We start from the raw sequence: 13,809 nt of genomic DNA, 5'->3' as shown, positions 1-13,809 counted from the left end.
ACAATCATCCTGTATCATTTCCTTGCCTTATACAGTAACGAACCGTCGGTAGCTGGATGCTACCCTAGCTCCCAAAAATTCCGTAATTTTCAGGAACGCAAGCCGCATAAGGTGGAATGTCGACATAACTATCAATGGCTATTATCCTGAACATATTTCACATACTTATCATCGTAATCATCAACAAATGTGACCATTGTTTCTTTATATGTTTCAACAGCATTCAATAAGTTCATCTTATATTCAGGTTCAATCTCAAGTAAATGTGTCTGAACAGCTGATGCCTACAGATAACGTAGATCATCAAACATGGAAATAGTTGAGTTTACATCAATAAACATAATCATTACTACCTGTGTGTTGACTTTTTTCCATGAATATGTGAGACTGTCCACTCTTTCTGAATCATGACTGGAGTAATGAAGGCCGTACTTGTTTAGTAATGCGAACGATTCTTCAATAGGTCCAATGGTCATATCAATCCTGTCATTAACAAAGGCAATCTTGTGATCGAATAATACAAAATGTACCTAATGGTCATATCAATCCTGTTATTAACAAAGGCAATCTTGTGATCGAGTAATACAAAATGTACCTAATGGTCATATCAATCCTGTTATTAAAAAAGGCAATCTTGTGATCGAGTAATTCAAAATGTACCTAATGGTCATATCAATCCTGTCATTAACAAAGGCAATCTTATGATCGAGTAATGCAAAATGTACCTAATGGTCATATCAATCCTGTCATTAACAAAGGCAATCTTATGATCGAGTAATGCAAAATGTACCTAATGGTCATATCAATCCTGTCATTAACAAAGGCAATCTTATGATCGAGTAATTCAAAATGTACCTAATGGTCATATCAATCCTGTCATTAACAAAGGCAATCTTATGATCGAGTAATGCAAAATGTACCTAATGGTCATATCAATCCTGTCATTAACAAAGGCAATCTTATGATCGAGTAATACAAAATGTACCTAATGGTCATATCAATCCTGTCATTAACAAAGGCAATCTTATGATCGAGTAATGCAAAATGTACCAATGGTCATATCAATCCTGTCATTAACAAAGGCAATCTTATGATCGAGTAATACAAAATGTACCTAATGGTCATATCAATCCTGTCATTAACAAAGGCAATCTTATGATCGAGTAATACAAAATGTACCCAATGGTCATATCAAATCCTGTCATTAACAAAGCAACGTACAACAAGACATGAGTATACAAGTTTTACGTTAAAATTTCTTATTGAAGATAGGTTTGTTGAACATCCTGTTGTACGAAAGTTATGATTTATAAAAAATTACAAAGGACGAAAAGGAAAATTTTAACATTCTTTAATACTAAATAAGAATTTTGGTAGGAATGAAGGAACAAAAGTCCTAATACGCGAGAAAAAAATCTTGTTGTTGCTTTTTGACAGATAAATTTATAAAGTAAATGGTTTGAGCCCGGGAGTATCGTTACATGTTTGTAAATGTAGATCGTCCAGGTTGGTATAGATCGTCCAGTTTGACTCTGAAGATGACTACCGCTAAGGTTGTCGAAACGTCAGTCAACAACAACAAAAATAGTCCTTCTCAGGACTATACTAACCTGGACGATCTACATTTACAAACATGTAATGATAAATTTATGTTGAACTACTGACTCCTTAAAATCCCGCATCTTTCAGCCATTTAATTACGACCCTATGTCGCAGTTCGAAGACATGACGACAATAACTGCACTATACATATTTTATAAAAAGAATCCATTAAACAGCCAAGTGTATTTATGTTTCACAAGTATACTTACTTGATTTCGGACTCTCGGACCTCCCGTAAGGCAGCCATTGTGTTACGGACATCATCAAGATCTTTGATTGGTCGCGATAAGCGTTTACACATATTATCAAAGAAGGTAAATATACCCTCCATATCAGCACTTGCTTTGTCTGCAAGAGCTTTACCAAATGCTTGTTTCCAGGCCTTCGTCTCTGTAACTAGAGCTCGTTTAAGAGGTTCGGTTGAATAAATAATTGATCCAACTGTATAACTTGCTGGTAACTCTTCCACAGACATTTCTAGCTCCTGAGAATATAAATATGTAAACATAGTAGGGAACAAAGTAACATAAACCTGTATGGAATTAGTTGGGAAGCTTGAATTTTCATGAAAAGATATAAGGTTGTTAAATGTCGTTTTGAAACAGAGCATCATAAATGAACTGAGAAAGATGGCAAAGAATTGGGGTGAACTGGAAATGAAGTAGATGACTGAGAAATGAATCATTTGTATATGAATGAATGTTTGAAACTTTATTGACAAAATCTACCTGATAGTAACGTATTTGAGCTTCAAAGTCAGACAACAAAGGTTCCGCTGCAATAAATTCTTGAACTTTTGTATTAGGATCCTACGTGAGACAAAACAGTAAGTAGGAAAAATTTCACAAACATAGTACAAAATTCAGTCCATGATGGCTATTATTACCACGCAGATAATTTCATATATTATTTATATATTAATTATATATTTATAACAATACATGTTCACATAATCACAGACAGGAAACATGTAGTGAAAAACATCGTCACATAAAAACTCTCGTCAAATGTAAAAACGGTGTGACTTGTCCAGAGTAGTACAAATAGGACAGAGGGGGATGGTGCGGGATGATCGAGGAACTTACTTCATTCCACAATTCTTCAAATTGTCCCATGCCAGTAAGGACTTGTTTGGCGTCCATTTTGAATGAGCTGATGATGGAGTTAAGAACAATGACGACCTTTACGACATCTTTATGTTCAGAGACAAGTCTATACAATGACTTGATGACAACAGGAGGTATTGGTTTTCCTTCTTCGACAACAGGAGCTGGCGGTTGATGAATAATATCATGTTTCTCCCATTGATACACTTGCTACAGTAAAAATAATGTTAGTACTTACAACAAGAGAAATATCGCTGAAGTCACTTTTGAACAATATAATAGAAACTATCTTAACGATGTATTGGACGACAAAAACAGCGTCAAAAAATAAGAGTTGTACGTTTAAAGATTTTTACATATTTATAATGGTTCAAAATTTTCGATGGATTTTGACATAAAAAGGAAGGCAGTGCTGTTTGATGTCAACGTTCTTCAACGTCAACAATACTTGAATTTTCCAACTTTGATGAACAACCGACTCTTAATGAAGTTAATCTGGCTTTTTTTCACATTTAAAGTTACATGCTTTTCTCAATCAATCAATGAATGATTGAATTAATCAATCAATCAATCGATCATTGAATCAATCAATCAATCAATCAATCAATCATTGAATCAATCATTGAATCAATCAATCAATCAAATCAATCAATCAATCAATGATATTATAGAAACGTTTTATGTATACGTACCATTGTAGTCTTCAACATGATTTGAACAGCTCTATTCAATACATGTTGTATATCGTCAACGCTTGGCTTCATTTGTACAGTAGGAATTGCCAAAATGATCTCAGCCTTATAGAGAGCAAAGAAGAAACAATAAATAATCTTTTACCATTTATTAATAAAAAGAGAGATGGGAGGACGGTTGAATGATAACAGTCGTGCTTTCCAAAAAAGTAACTTTTTACAAAATTTTACAAAGTTCGTGAATATTTTCACACGATGAACAAAGACCCGACATCATTTGTCTGTCCACTTAATACTTACAGAAATTTTATCAATCCCACTGACAACTTGCATAGTTATATTAAACAAGCAAAAACAAAACTACAATATCTTTAGTATAAACGATTGAACTAAAATACATGGACGCTACCTGAAAGCAAATAATTGAAGCCAAATCTTACACCCACATACGGGAGATTACACCCAGACACGCGAGTGTAGTGTTTCGAGATTCTCTCGTGGAGTGAAAATTGATTGAACTACACACGCGTGTCTGGGTGTAAGATTTGGCTTCAAGAAATTATTTGTCTTTTCTATAACAGGTAACATTCCATGTATTATAGTTCAATGGCATAAACAAACCTTAAAAAGCGGCTGTTTGGCATTTTCCTGCGACAAATCACTTATATATTTACTAGAAGATTGCACATAACGTTTGATGAAGTCTAACGAGATCCGAGTACATTTAACCATAGCGTCAATAGTCTTCTGATTGAAGAACACAACGAGATTCCAATATGAGCATGGCATACATTCCCAGCAACGACTGCCTTTACTACCTTTTACTTGTTTCGCTTCAGGGACAAGACAACGGTACAAATCACCTTCAAGACCTAAAGTATCTTGACCTACCAGACGATCTTTTAACGTCGTGAGCAATAGGTCAACAGCAGACTCCACAAGACGACTTTGTCTGGAAATGTGTTAAGGATTGTGGAATCAATGTATATGACAAAGTAAAAGGTTTAGAACATTAACTTAAACAATGTTTGTATCTATTATAGATATATTATTACATATTCCACTCTGTTACCCTTTGTTGATGTAAAGTACATCTGCTTTAAAATAGGTATGTTACACTTTTTTGTCATTTTTTTCACAAAGACGACCCCTCCCTTATCCCTTTTAATATATACATAAATCAACACCAGCTCCCTTAATACAGATGCAACAGAACTTAAACATATACATATATCAAACCCAACTCCATTAATACAGATGTAACAGAACTTCAATATATACATATATCAAACCCAACTCCATTAATACAGATGTAACAGAACTTCAATATATACATATATCAAACCCAACTCCATTAATACAGATGTAACAGAACTTCAATATATACATATATCAACACCAGCTCCGTTACAACAGATGTAACAGAACTTCAATATATACATATATCAAACCCAACTCCATTAATACAGATGTAACAGAACTTCAACACATACATATATCAACCCCAGCTCCGTTAATACAGATGTAACAGAACTTCAACACATGCATATATCAAACCCAACTCCGTTAATACAGATGTAACAGAACTTCAACACATGCATATATCAAACCCAACTCCGTTAATACAGATGTAACAGAACTTCAACACATGCATATATCAACCCCAGCTCCGTTAATACAGATGTAACAGAACTTCAACACATGCATATATCAACCCCAGCTCCGTTAATACAGATGTAACAGAACTTCAACACATACATATATCAACCCCAGCTCCGTTAATACAGATGTAACAGAACTTCAACACATGCATATATCAAACCCAACTCCGTTAATACATACGTAATATTATTCCTTAATGGAACTACGTAAGTAATTTAATACATACGTGGGTAAAGAGACTCTTCCCATTTCCATGCAATACTCAAGAGTTTAGTACATATTCTGATAGTTCAATTAAACATCTTAAAATACCTTGAGAGTGAAACAATGACATCAGAACAAGTATCTTCGGTTCTTTTAAGGAAATCTTCCACGGTGATTGAATCATCTTCAGGTATCTCACACAAACATGTTAAACTGATATCTTCAAGAACAGCCTCAATACGACAATCCAAAATGTCTGTCACCTATACGACAAAAAGGCCACGTTATGGTACTGACGCAGGGGGGGGGGAGAACAATGATTAGTTCGGCAGTCTTGTCATAAAAGCATAAAGGTAGGAATTTCGATGGTCAAAAATTTACTAGATAAATTTTTCTCACCAGAAAGTCAACCTTTTATGCAATGAAGGGAATAAAATTATCGCTATCATTAAGAAACAAGTTGCTAGCTCTACATTAACAAGCTATTACCTCTTTCGTTAAACGTTTCAGTCCCGCAAGAGAATTGTTGATGTTATCAATAACTGTAATGATGATTACAAAAATCAAAATAATATTTATTGAAAAGAGATTGCGTGAATAATCCAAAATCATCTATGTACTTACATCCTTCAATGTTCAAAGATGTCCAGCTCAACATTGTGAGCCCAGGTTTAATGGTATCTTCAACTTTATTGATAAATGGTTTCATTAAAGGCAGGACAATTTCAGGGATATTCTCGACAACCTTATCATATTCTTGAAGTAGTTCTACCAATCTTTATAAAAAAATACGTACAATAAATAAACACGTGTAACAGCAAGGACACATTGTTATGAAATTTCCAAAGATTTCAACACAAATATCGATTCAAACAAAAATGTCATTACAAGCAGGGTTACATACCGATTGTAAGCTGACTTGATCGCATTTTCTCTCATCCACAAAACTTGAGCACTTTCAGGAACCTATAGGTATAGAGAGCTACATATTAGGAACCTATAGGTACAGAGAGCTACATATTAGGAACCTATAGGTACAAGAGCTACATATTACGAACCTATAGGTATAGAGAGCTACATAGTAGGAACCTATAGGTACAGAGAGCTACATATTAAGATTGTTGTTGATTGTAAAAATGTTTTTAAGGTTCTTTTAATTCTAAATAAAAATGTTTTTAAGGTTATTTTAATTCTAAATAAAAATGTTTTTAAGGTTATTTTAATTCTAAATAAAAAATAGATCGCAAAATGCAAGAAATGCCTCGAAAGTAATGATTCCATGACGACACCATATAAAGCTTACCTCAAGACCCAAACGTCGCATGCAACGACATTCTCGGATCAACTCGAGGATTTGGGGATCAAAATTCACGAAGATTTTCTATAAAAGACATAGAAAGCCTATAATGAAGTGTTGTGTCAAATAAATCCGACATTGGACTAACTGATCTTCCTTCATTTACCTTCGTATCTGGATGGAGAACCAATAAAGATGCTTGCATGCCACAACGAGCTATGTCGACAGCATTCATCCAACTACGATGATACAAAACCTACAAAATTTTTGGAGAAATTAACACTTAAATTTAAACAGATAAAGATGGATGATTACGTAGCTGACATTGCAAAGGAGAAAATAATGCGTACCTCAAATTCAACTAATACTGACGCCATTCTATTATAGTTCCTTACAATTCTTTTAGCCTCATCACCCTATGGTCATAAGCACGAGTTTGATACATCATGACGATAGTTCAATATAGATTGGAAAACAAGATCTGGGAGATAGCAGGTGATGTTAGAGCACTACCAAATGACTACAGATAAAAGATTAATGATGAACAGGATCAAATAAGAGACCACAGGTGATGCCGAACAATAATAAATGACTGCAGATGAGAAAGGTGGATCGCAGATGTCAACCGTTAAGGGATGATAAGGGATGAGGGGAGATGAACGGGGTACTATAGAACATGAGCGATTTAAGACGTCCTCTTTCAATTTACGTAATTCATAATCACCTTCAAGACGTCAGGATATCTATGAAACACTCTCATTGGTTCATGTATACGACGGAATAATTGACGACACCACGTGATCTTCCCAGCAACCTAAGCGAAAGAAAGGACTTCGAAAATAGCATTTGAAATGCCGTGAAATGTTGTTTTGTATGTTGACTTACAGGAGGCAGGTTCCTTTGAATGGGAGGATCATGTTTAAACTTCTGATATATTTTCTTGCAAGTCTCAAGATCTCTTTAAGATAAACAGTAAGTACATATAGGTGAGTAAAAACTTTATTTCAAAACGGTAACACACAACAGTTGATGAACAACAAGTCCTCTTATTTTTACACAAATGTACATCCAAATTTTAAATAAGGTTGTTCCATGTTCCATCAGTTGAAACAGTAAACGACCTCCTTCCTTCGTTACATTTTATTCTGTACATTACAATTATAGATCGTAAGCTAATGTACATAAGCCATACTAAGCATGAATAATGATTATTCTCTGTAACACCATTGCCTACAGGTTACCAAACAAAAATACCCTCAATAACTGGGTGATTTTAGTTGTGTTTTGGAGGTGAAATTATTTGCCGTTAATTGGGTGAAAAATTACGCCTTAGAAACAATAGTTAAATATATACACTTACTTTCTACACAGCTTAGAAACAACAGTTAAATATATACACTTACTTTCTATACTGCTTAGAAACAAGACTTAAATATATACTCTTATCTTCTATACTGCTTAGAAACAACAGTTAAATATATACACTTACTTTCTATACTGCATTAACACTTTGTCATATTTATCATTAAGATACAGGACCACGCCACTGATATTCTCAAACTTCCCAAGAAGCTCTAGGGCGCGGGTCGTCTATAAAATAAAACAAATATTGAGTTTATTAATCAGACTAAGACGTGTCATACTATGCAAGATAAACATAATAAGATATAGATTTACGTATGAATGGTAATAAAGTAAATGTTTTGAACACGGGAGTATCGCAACATGTTTGTGGATGAAGATTGTCCAGGTTAGTAGAATCCTGAGAAGGACTGTTGGTATTGATGTTGACTGACGTTTCGACAACCTTAGCGGTAGTCATCTTCAGAGTGAAGCGATAATTATCTTCACTTGACTCTGAAGATGACTAGAGCTAAGGTTGTCGAAACGTCAGTCAACAACAACAACAACAGTCTTTCTCAGGACTCTACTAATCTAGACGATCTACATTCACAAACATTTTATGAATGGTGACTTACTGATAAAGATTTATCAAACCACGAATCAACAAACAGCTGCAACTGTTCTTTTAATGCTTCAACACTTTGCTTGAACTCGTAGTAGTCAGTATCGAACTGCGGTAAAAATAATTCTAGTAACGGAATCTTTAAGAATGCGACAAAAACATCAATAACATACTTCTCCCTTACGATGATCCAGTAGATCATACGTTTTCTTCTTGACAGTCGCAACCATCGTCTGATATCTTACAACAATAGTTTCAATACCCTAAATGGAAGATAACGGAACTTTTAAAGGCTCTGTAACTTAGAGTCAGGGGGGGGGGATATACTTTACGGGTCAACAGGTTTGTATTTCTTAATGATGGTGTATACGTAGAGTACTTTCAATGAAACTCATACAGGTATAGAAAAACCATAAAGATGAATGGGAACTGGCACGAGGGGGAGCGGTAAAATTTTCTACTGGATAGACATGTAAAAGGGTTAACTTATCTCCTTCTTTTAGAAACCTTACAAAAGATGATTCAAAGAAAGACAAAGCTCGTGAAGATATTCGCTAAATAACAACATAAAGCAAAACCTCGATTTTGATTTTTTGTAATCCAGACAAGTTCTCCATTGCAATTAACATGTCGTCAAGTTTCCCTAAACGTCGACAGAACGCGTCAAATTTACCAAAAATATAGTTCTCACTGTAAGATAAAAAAATGATAATTAAAATTTATTAAATTCATGTCGTTTATTAAAACATGACCAATGTTGTAATGGATGATTTACAATGATGTAATGGATGATTTACAATGATGTAATAGATAGTTTACAATGATGTAATGGATAGTTAACAATGATGTAATGGATTGTTTACAATGATGTAATGGATAGTTTACAATGATGTAATGGATAGTTTACAATGATGTAATGGATGGTTTACAATGATGTAATGAATGGTTTACAATGACGTCTATAGTCACCTGAACTCAAATTGTCGTTCACATTGTGTTTCTTTCAGTTTGTTCTTCGTTTTTTGAAATGAAATTTGATAAACTTCGTTGAGTTTTACAGCTTCATGTAACCGTGCGGACAAAGTCTCTCTAAAACATCATATCCAAATGGTCACTTGGCATTTGTAAAGCATTTTTAACTTCGTGAATTACAAGACCATGTGATATAATTAACGTATTGATGATAGTAAAACGAGAAAAAAAGTAATGTTGAAGTGGGAATAAACTGATCTCATTTACAGTGGACTGTTATACATTAGGTACAAAATGGGGTTATATCAATCCACCCGCAGCCAAGTTTAACAATGAAGTGGAAAAAGTAAGTACATTTGATTAACTATTATTTAGGACATTACACAAGGATGTGACAAGGAACTTCAATTTAATCGATGTCATGCGCAGTAGAGCCAATACCTTGGTAAATCCCATATTCTGCTGACGTCTTTATTTATGTAAGCTTTGCATGTTGAAATCATTTGATTAGTGACTTTTACAAATAATGACGTCATTCTTTCGGATGTGTTGTAATACTGAGATATCGTGTGAATCATTCGAATGGAGTTCATAAGACTGGGAACATACTCTGTCATTTCAGTCTAAAAATAACACATTTTACAATACTGTCAGTACTAACATTATTTTTACAATCCTACTTTTTATTTGTAAAAATCCATGATTTAGAGTTCAAAATTCAAGCATATTACTGGTAAGCAGTGAGCTATCCTGTCAATTTTTTAAGATCACAATGTGTAATTACACAAACGACATTTAAATGTTACAAAATTTACAATAAAGACAATCTCAAATAATTAGGAAAAATAAAACTATCTCATTAGCTTTCAACGCACCGATTATTGAATCATGACGAAAATAAATTGCATTCACCCCTCCCCCCTGAAAATGTATACTATGTAATATTCGTATGAATTTTGGCGATTTTGGAAACCTCGCACTAAAAACAGACGCTATTTTACGATATACATGTATATATAGTAGTTGATCTTACAGGTGAACACTTGACGAGCGGACCGAAAAATTTATCCAAAGTATAAAGATATTTCACGTTATCCTTGGCTTCATTGGCAGCGTCTGTTATACGACTGTCCTAAAATCGTTTAAGAAAAAAACAGAATTGTTGTCAATAATGATAGCTGCACGAAGGGGGTATAGCTGCACGGAGGGGTGATAGCTGCACGAAGGGGTGATAACACGAAGGGGTGATAGCTGAAGGGGGATAGTTGCATGAAGGGTGATAGCTGAAGGGGGTGATGATGCTGCATGAAGGGGGTGATAGGAAGGGGTGTGGAAGCTGCATGAAGGGGTGATGCTGCATGAAGGGAGGTGATAGCTGCATGAAGGTGATAGCTGCATGGGGGTGATAGCTGCATGAAGGTGATAGCTGCATGAAGGGGTGGCTGCATGAAGGGTGATGCTGCATGAAGGGGTGATAGCTGCATGAAGGGAGGTGATAGCTGCATGAAGGGGGGTGATAGCTGCACGAAGGGGGGGCATATTTCTTCACAAAGGCGCTAAAAGTTGGTTATCATTTTTAACAACTGATTTCAATTCTGGGTTTTTATCCAACCACATCTACAGTAAAACGTTCAGTCATTTATTTAATGTGCAAGTCTTAATATTTAGTAAAAGATTTACAAACAACAATATACACTACTAGAAGTAAACAATGAACAACAAACCAGTTCTTTCCAATGTTTCAAACTTTTTGATTTAGCAGCATGAAGAACACCAATGGCAGCCTTGCAGTGGCGGCTCTTTATTTCATCTAACAAACTAACAATAATTTCCATGATGACTCAAGTATCTCTATGATGGTCGTTGTATCAAACAAAAATCGTAGCTACCTGTTAAATTTCGCCATTCTCTGTTTCCAGTGATCAAGTTCAGCAGATGGTCCAATGTCGTCTGATTCTTTACGGAGCTGCAGGAGAAAAACTTCATCGTGATGATTCTGCAAGACATAACTAACGACATGCATGGTAAAATATACTATAGCAGGCGGGCATATTTATTTTTATGCAAGCCGTCAGTCGAAAAATAGTTACGCGATCTAGATCTTATGCAAACCAGCTCCATAAATTCTTTCTATTGTCCAATAAAAACCTCTACTGTTCAATAAAAACATCTATTGTCCAATAAAAACCTCTACTGTTCAACAAAAACATCTATTGTCCAATAAAAACCTCTACTGTTCAACAAAAACATCTATTGTCCAATAAAAACCTCTACTGTTCAATAATTTATTTTAGTAAACATATTTCAAAGTGTTTTATGGGAGAAATATGAGCTTTATACACTTCTTAAGTGTGCATGCGTGCATAAGTTCTCTTCTGACCACTGTATTTACGTAGCTTCAGTCACTTGATGACGTCACTGGCTACGTATGAAGTCAACCTCTGACATTCACGCATAACGAATCTCAAGATATTGATCCCATTTGTGATATTGATGGAATAAAAATACGTATCTACCGATATTGATTGATCCTACATGAAGTTATACCAGGAGTGGGCAACATACGGCGCGCGGGCCGCGTCCGGCCCCTGAAGGGATTTTGACTGGCCCGCCGACTGTATCCGACCATTGAATATTGAATATTATTCATGTAATAATCTGGCCCACCAATAACTTCATTTTCCTAAATCTGTCCCGCAGATTGGAGAAGTTGCCCACCCCTGAGTTATAGAATACCTGTTCACTTTTAGCCAAAACCAATTCAATTTCCTTTGCCCAGACTGCAACAAGACCCTCAAGTTTATCAACAGTCTCAGGACTCTTTGCTGCAGCAAGAAAATCTGTTGGCGTGTTTAAACTGTCGAGTAAATCATTCAAACCATTTTCACTCAGTTTTACTCTTCCTTGCATGTTGTTTTTCGCTCCGGTTAAGATACCGACAAATTTCTCTAAGCTTTCAAGAAATTCTTGAATGGAAGATTTCTCATTTGATAATTGACCCCATTGCTGAAGGACAAATATTACATTGTTAAGAGATGAACACCAAAATCTATGTACATCAACATCTACAGCCATGGAAACTTATGGTAAAAATATAACTTAAGTTTGTTTACCTTTTGATTTTTTAAAGCAGGTACCATAATGTTGCCTAACAACTTTTCAAAACCTTCAAGAAGACGACCATTTGTTGCATCAAGCATCATGAAATTTACCTCCTGTTTATATCAACAAATCAAAACAAACAGAATGAGATGATAGACAGTACCATTTGGTTTGTACGTAGATATAAATTCATAACTTACCTGACCAACATTGGATACAGTAATTGGTTTGAGATTTGTACGCAGGAAGAAGAGACACATACCACTTACATGCTGAATAATAATATTATCTGTTAATGTTTACAGGATGATCTTTATAGAAAATGTCATGATAGTAAAGGAATGATGTCATGATCTTTAGAGAATGATGTCATGATCTTTAGAGAATGATGTCATGATCTTTAGAGAATGATGTCATATCTTTAATGAATGATGTCATGATCTTTAATGAATGATATCATGATCTTTAATAAATGATGTCATGATCATTAAGAAAGGCAGTTATGAATGATATATTATATATTTCTAACAAACCTCATTAGCACGATCAGCAATAAATAATTTCTTGGTTGAATTTGCTGCATGTGTACTGAGGTCTGGACGGTTCATCTAATAAGAATATCGGTCAAACAATGATGACATGTTCTTAACAGACAGAAATATTTCACAGTGTGTTCAACCGTTGCTTCTTGAAATAGGAACAAGATTGCTTTAGAGCCATCAGCTTTGAAGAAATCTTCTATATCTTCATACTAAAAACAAAAACAACTATGATGCTCCATTCTTCATATAAACTTCACATGCATTAAAACCGCATGGTAAACAAATAAAATTACCCCTCATATCCTATCCTGTATACGTACCTTAGCATCCCCCAAAATGAAATCCTCAACAGTGGGAACATCAAGCCCAACAACATCAGCAATCTGAAATATTTTGGGCAATAAAAAGTTGCTTTATTCCAAGGGTGGTGGATGATTAATAATTGGGACGACTAAGATTCATATATTTACATTTCAAAAAATAATTTGAAATCAATGGTGATTACAGATTATAAAATATGAATACATGAAGGGCTCCCCCTGCTACCCTTAAACTTCTTGTCAAAATCTTTTAACTTTTGGTTCATTACCTTTGTAAACAAGAACTGATGTCTAGCGTCAATCTATATAAAACAAGTTAAGATACGACTTTAATATTGTACATA

At 34.8% G+C, this 13,809-nt stretch overlaps 1 protein-coding gene across 1 annotated transcript in view; it reads right to left on the bottom strand.

Moving 5' to 3' along the window:
• The window catches only part of LOC124440953 (dynein axonemal heavy chain 5-like), a 59,088-nt gene that overhangs the window by 40,537 nt on the left and 4,742 nt on the right, over window positions 1–13,809 (bottom strand). The window contains exons 9-40 of the mRNA XM_046991378.1: window positions 13,735–13,767; window positions 13,466–13,528; window positions 13,283–13,354; window positions 13,137–13,211; window positions 12,804–12,875; window positions 12,615–12,716; window positions 12,238–12,507; window positions 11,391–11,467; window positions 11,226–11,319; window positions 10,535–10,633; window positions 9,943–10,124; window positions 9,499–9,618; window positions 9,108–9,219; window positions 8,703–8,792; window positions 8,543–8,638; window positions 8,053–8,153; window positions 7,449–7,521; window positions 7,288–7,377; window positions 6,914–6,979; window positions 6,730–6,819; window positions 6,570–6,647; window positions 6,171–6,232; window positions 5,891–6,042; window positions 5,756–5,808; window positions 5,375–5,529; window positions 4,022–4,352; window positions 3,401–3,505; window positions 2,688–2,918; window positions 2,331–2,411; window positions 1,812–2,086; window positions 354–483; window positions 166–284 (exon numbers count right to left, since the gene is read on the bottom strand). Coding sequence (XP_046847334.1) covers window positions 166–284; window positions 354–483; window positions 1,812–2,086; window positions 2,331–2,411; window positions 2,688–2,918; window positions 3,401–3,505; window positions 4,022–4,352; window positions 5,375–5,529; window positions 5,756–5,808; window positions 5,891–6,042; window positions 6,171–6,232; window positions 6,570–6,647; window positions 6,730–6,819; window positions 6,914–6,979; window positions 7,288–7,377; window positions 7,449–7,521; window positions 8,053–8,153; window positions 8,543–8,638; window positions 8,703–8,792; window positions 9,108–9,219; window positions 9,499–9,618; window positions 9,943–10,124; window positions 10,535–10,633; window positions 11,226–11,319; window positions 11,391–11,467; window positions 12,238–12,507; window positions 12,615–12,716; window positions 12,804–12,875; window positions 13,137–13,211; window positions 13,283–13,354; window positions 13,466–13,528; window positions 13,735–13,767 — 3,749 coding nt within the window. The remainder of the gene's footprint in view (window positions 1–165; window positions 285–353; window positions 484–1,811; window positions 2,087–2,330; window positions 2,412–2,687; window positions 2,919–3,400; window positions 3,506–4,021; window positions 4,353–5,374; window positions 5,530–5,755; window positions 5,809–5,890; window positions 6,043–6,170; window positions 6,233–6,569; window positions 6,648–6,729; window positions 6,820–6,913; window positions 6,980–7,287; window positions 7,378–7,448; window positions 7,522–8,052; window positions 8,154–8,542; window positions 8,639–8,702; window positions 8,793–9,107; window positions 9,220–9,498; window positions 9,619–9,942; window positions 10,125–10,534; window positions 10,634–11,225; window positions 11,320–11,390; window positions 11,468–12,237; window positions 12,508–12,614; window positions 12,717–12,803; window positions 12,876–13,136; window positions 13,212–13,282; window positions 13,355–13,465; window positions 13,529–13,734; window positions 13,768–13,809) is intronic.

The sequence above is a fragment of the Xenia sp. Carnegie-2017 genome, unplaced genomic scaffold (assembly GCF_021976095.1).
Source record: "Xenia sp. Carnegie-2017 unplaced genomic scaffold, XeniaSp_v1 HiC_scaffold_20, whole genome shotgun sequence".
In the NCBI taxonomy this organism is placed as follows: domain Eukaryota; kingdom Metazoa; phylum Cnidaria; class Anthozoa; order Malacalcyonacea; family Xeniidae; genus Xenia; species Xenia sp. Carnegie-2017.
Note: the sequence above shows the minus strand (reverse complement) of the source record. Positions and strands in the feature narration are given on the sequence as shown.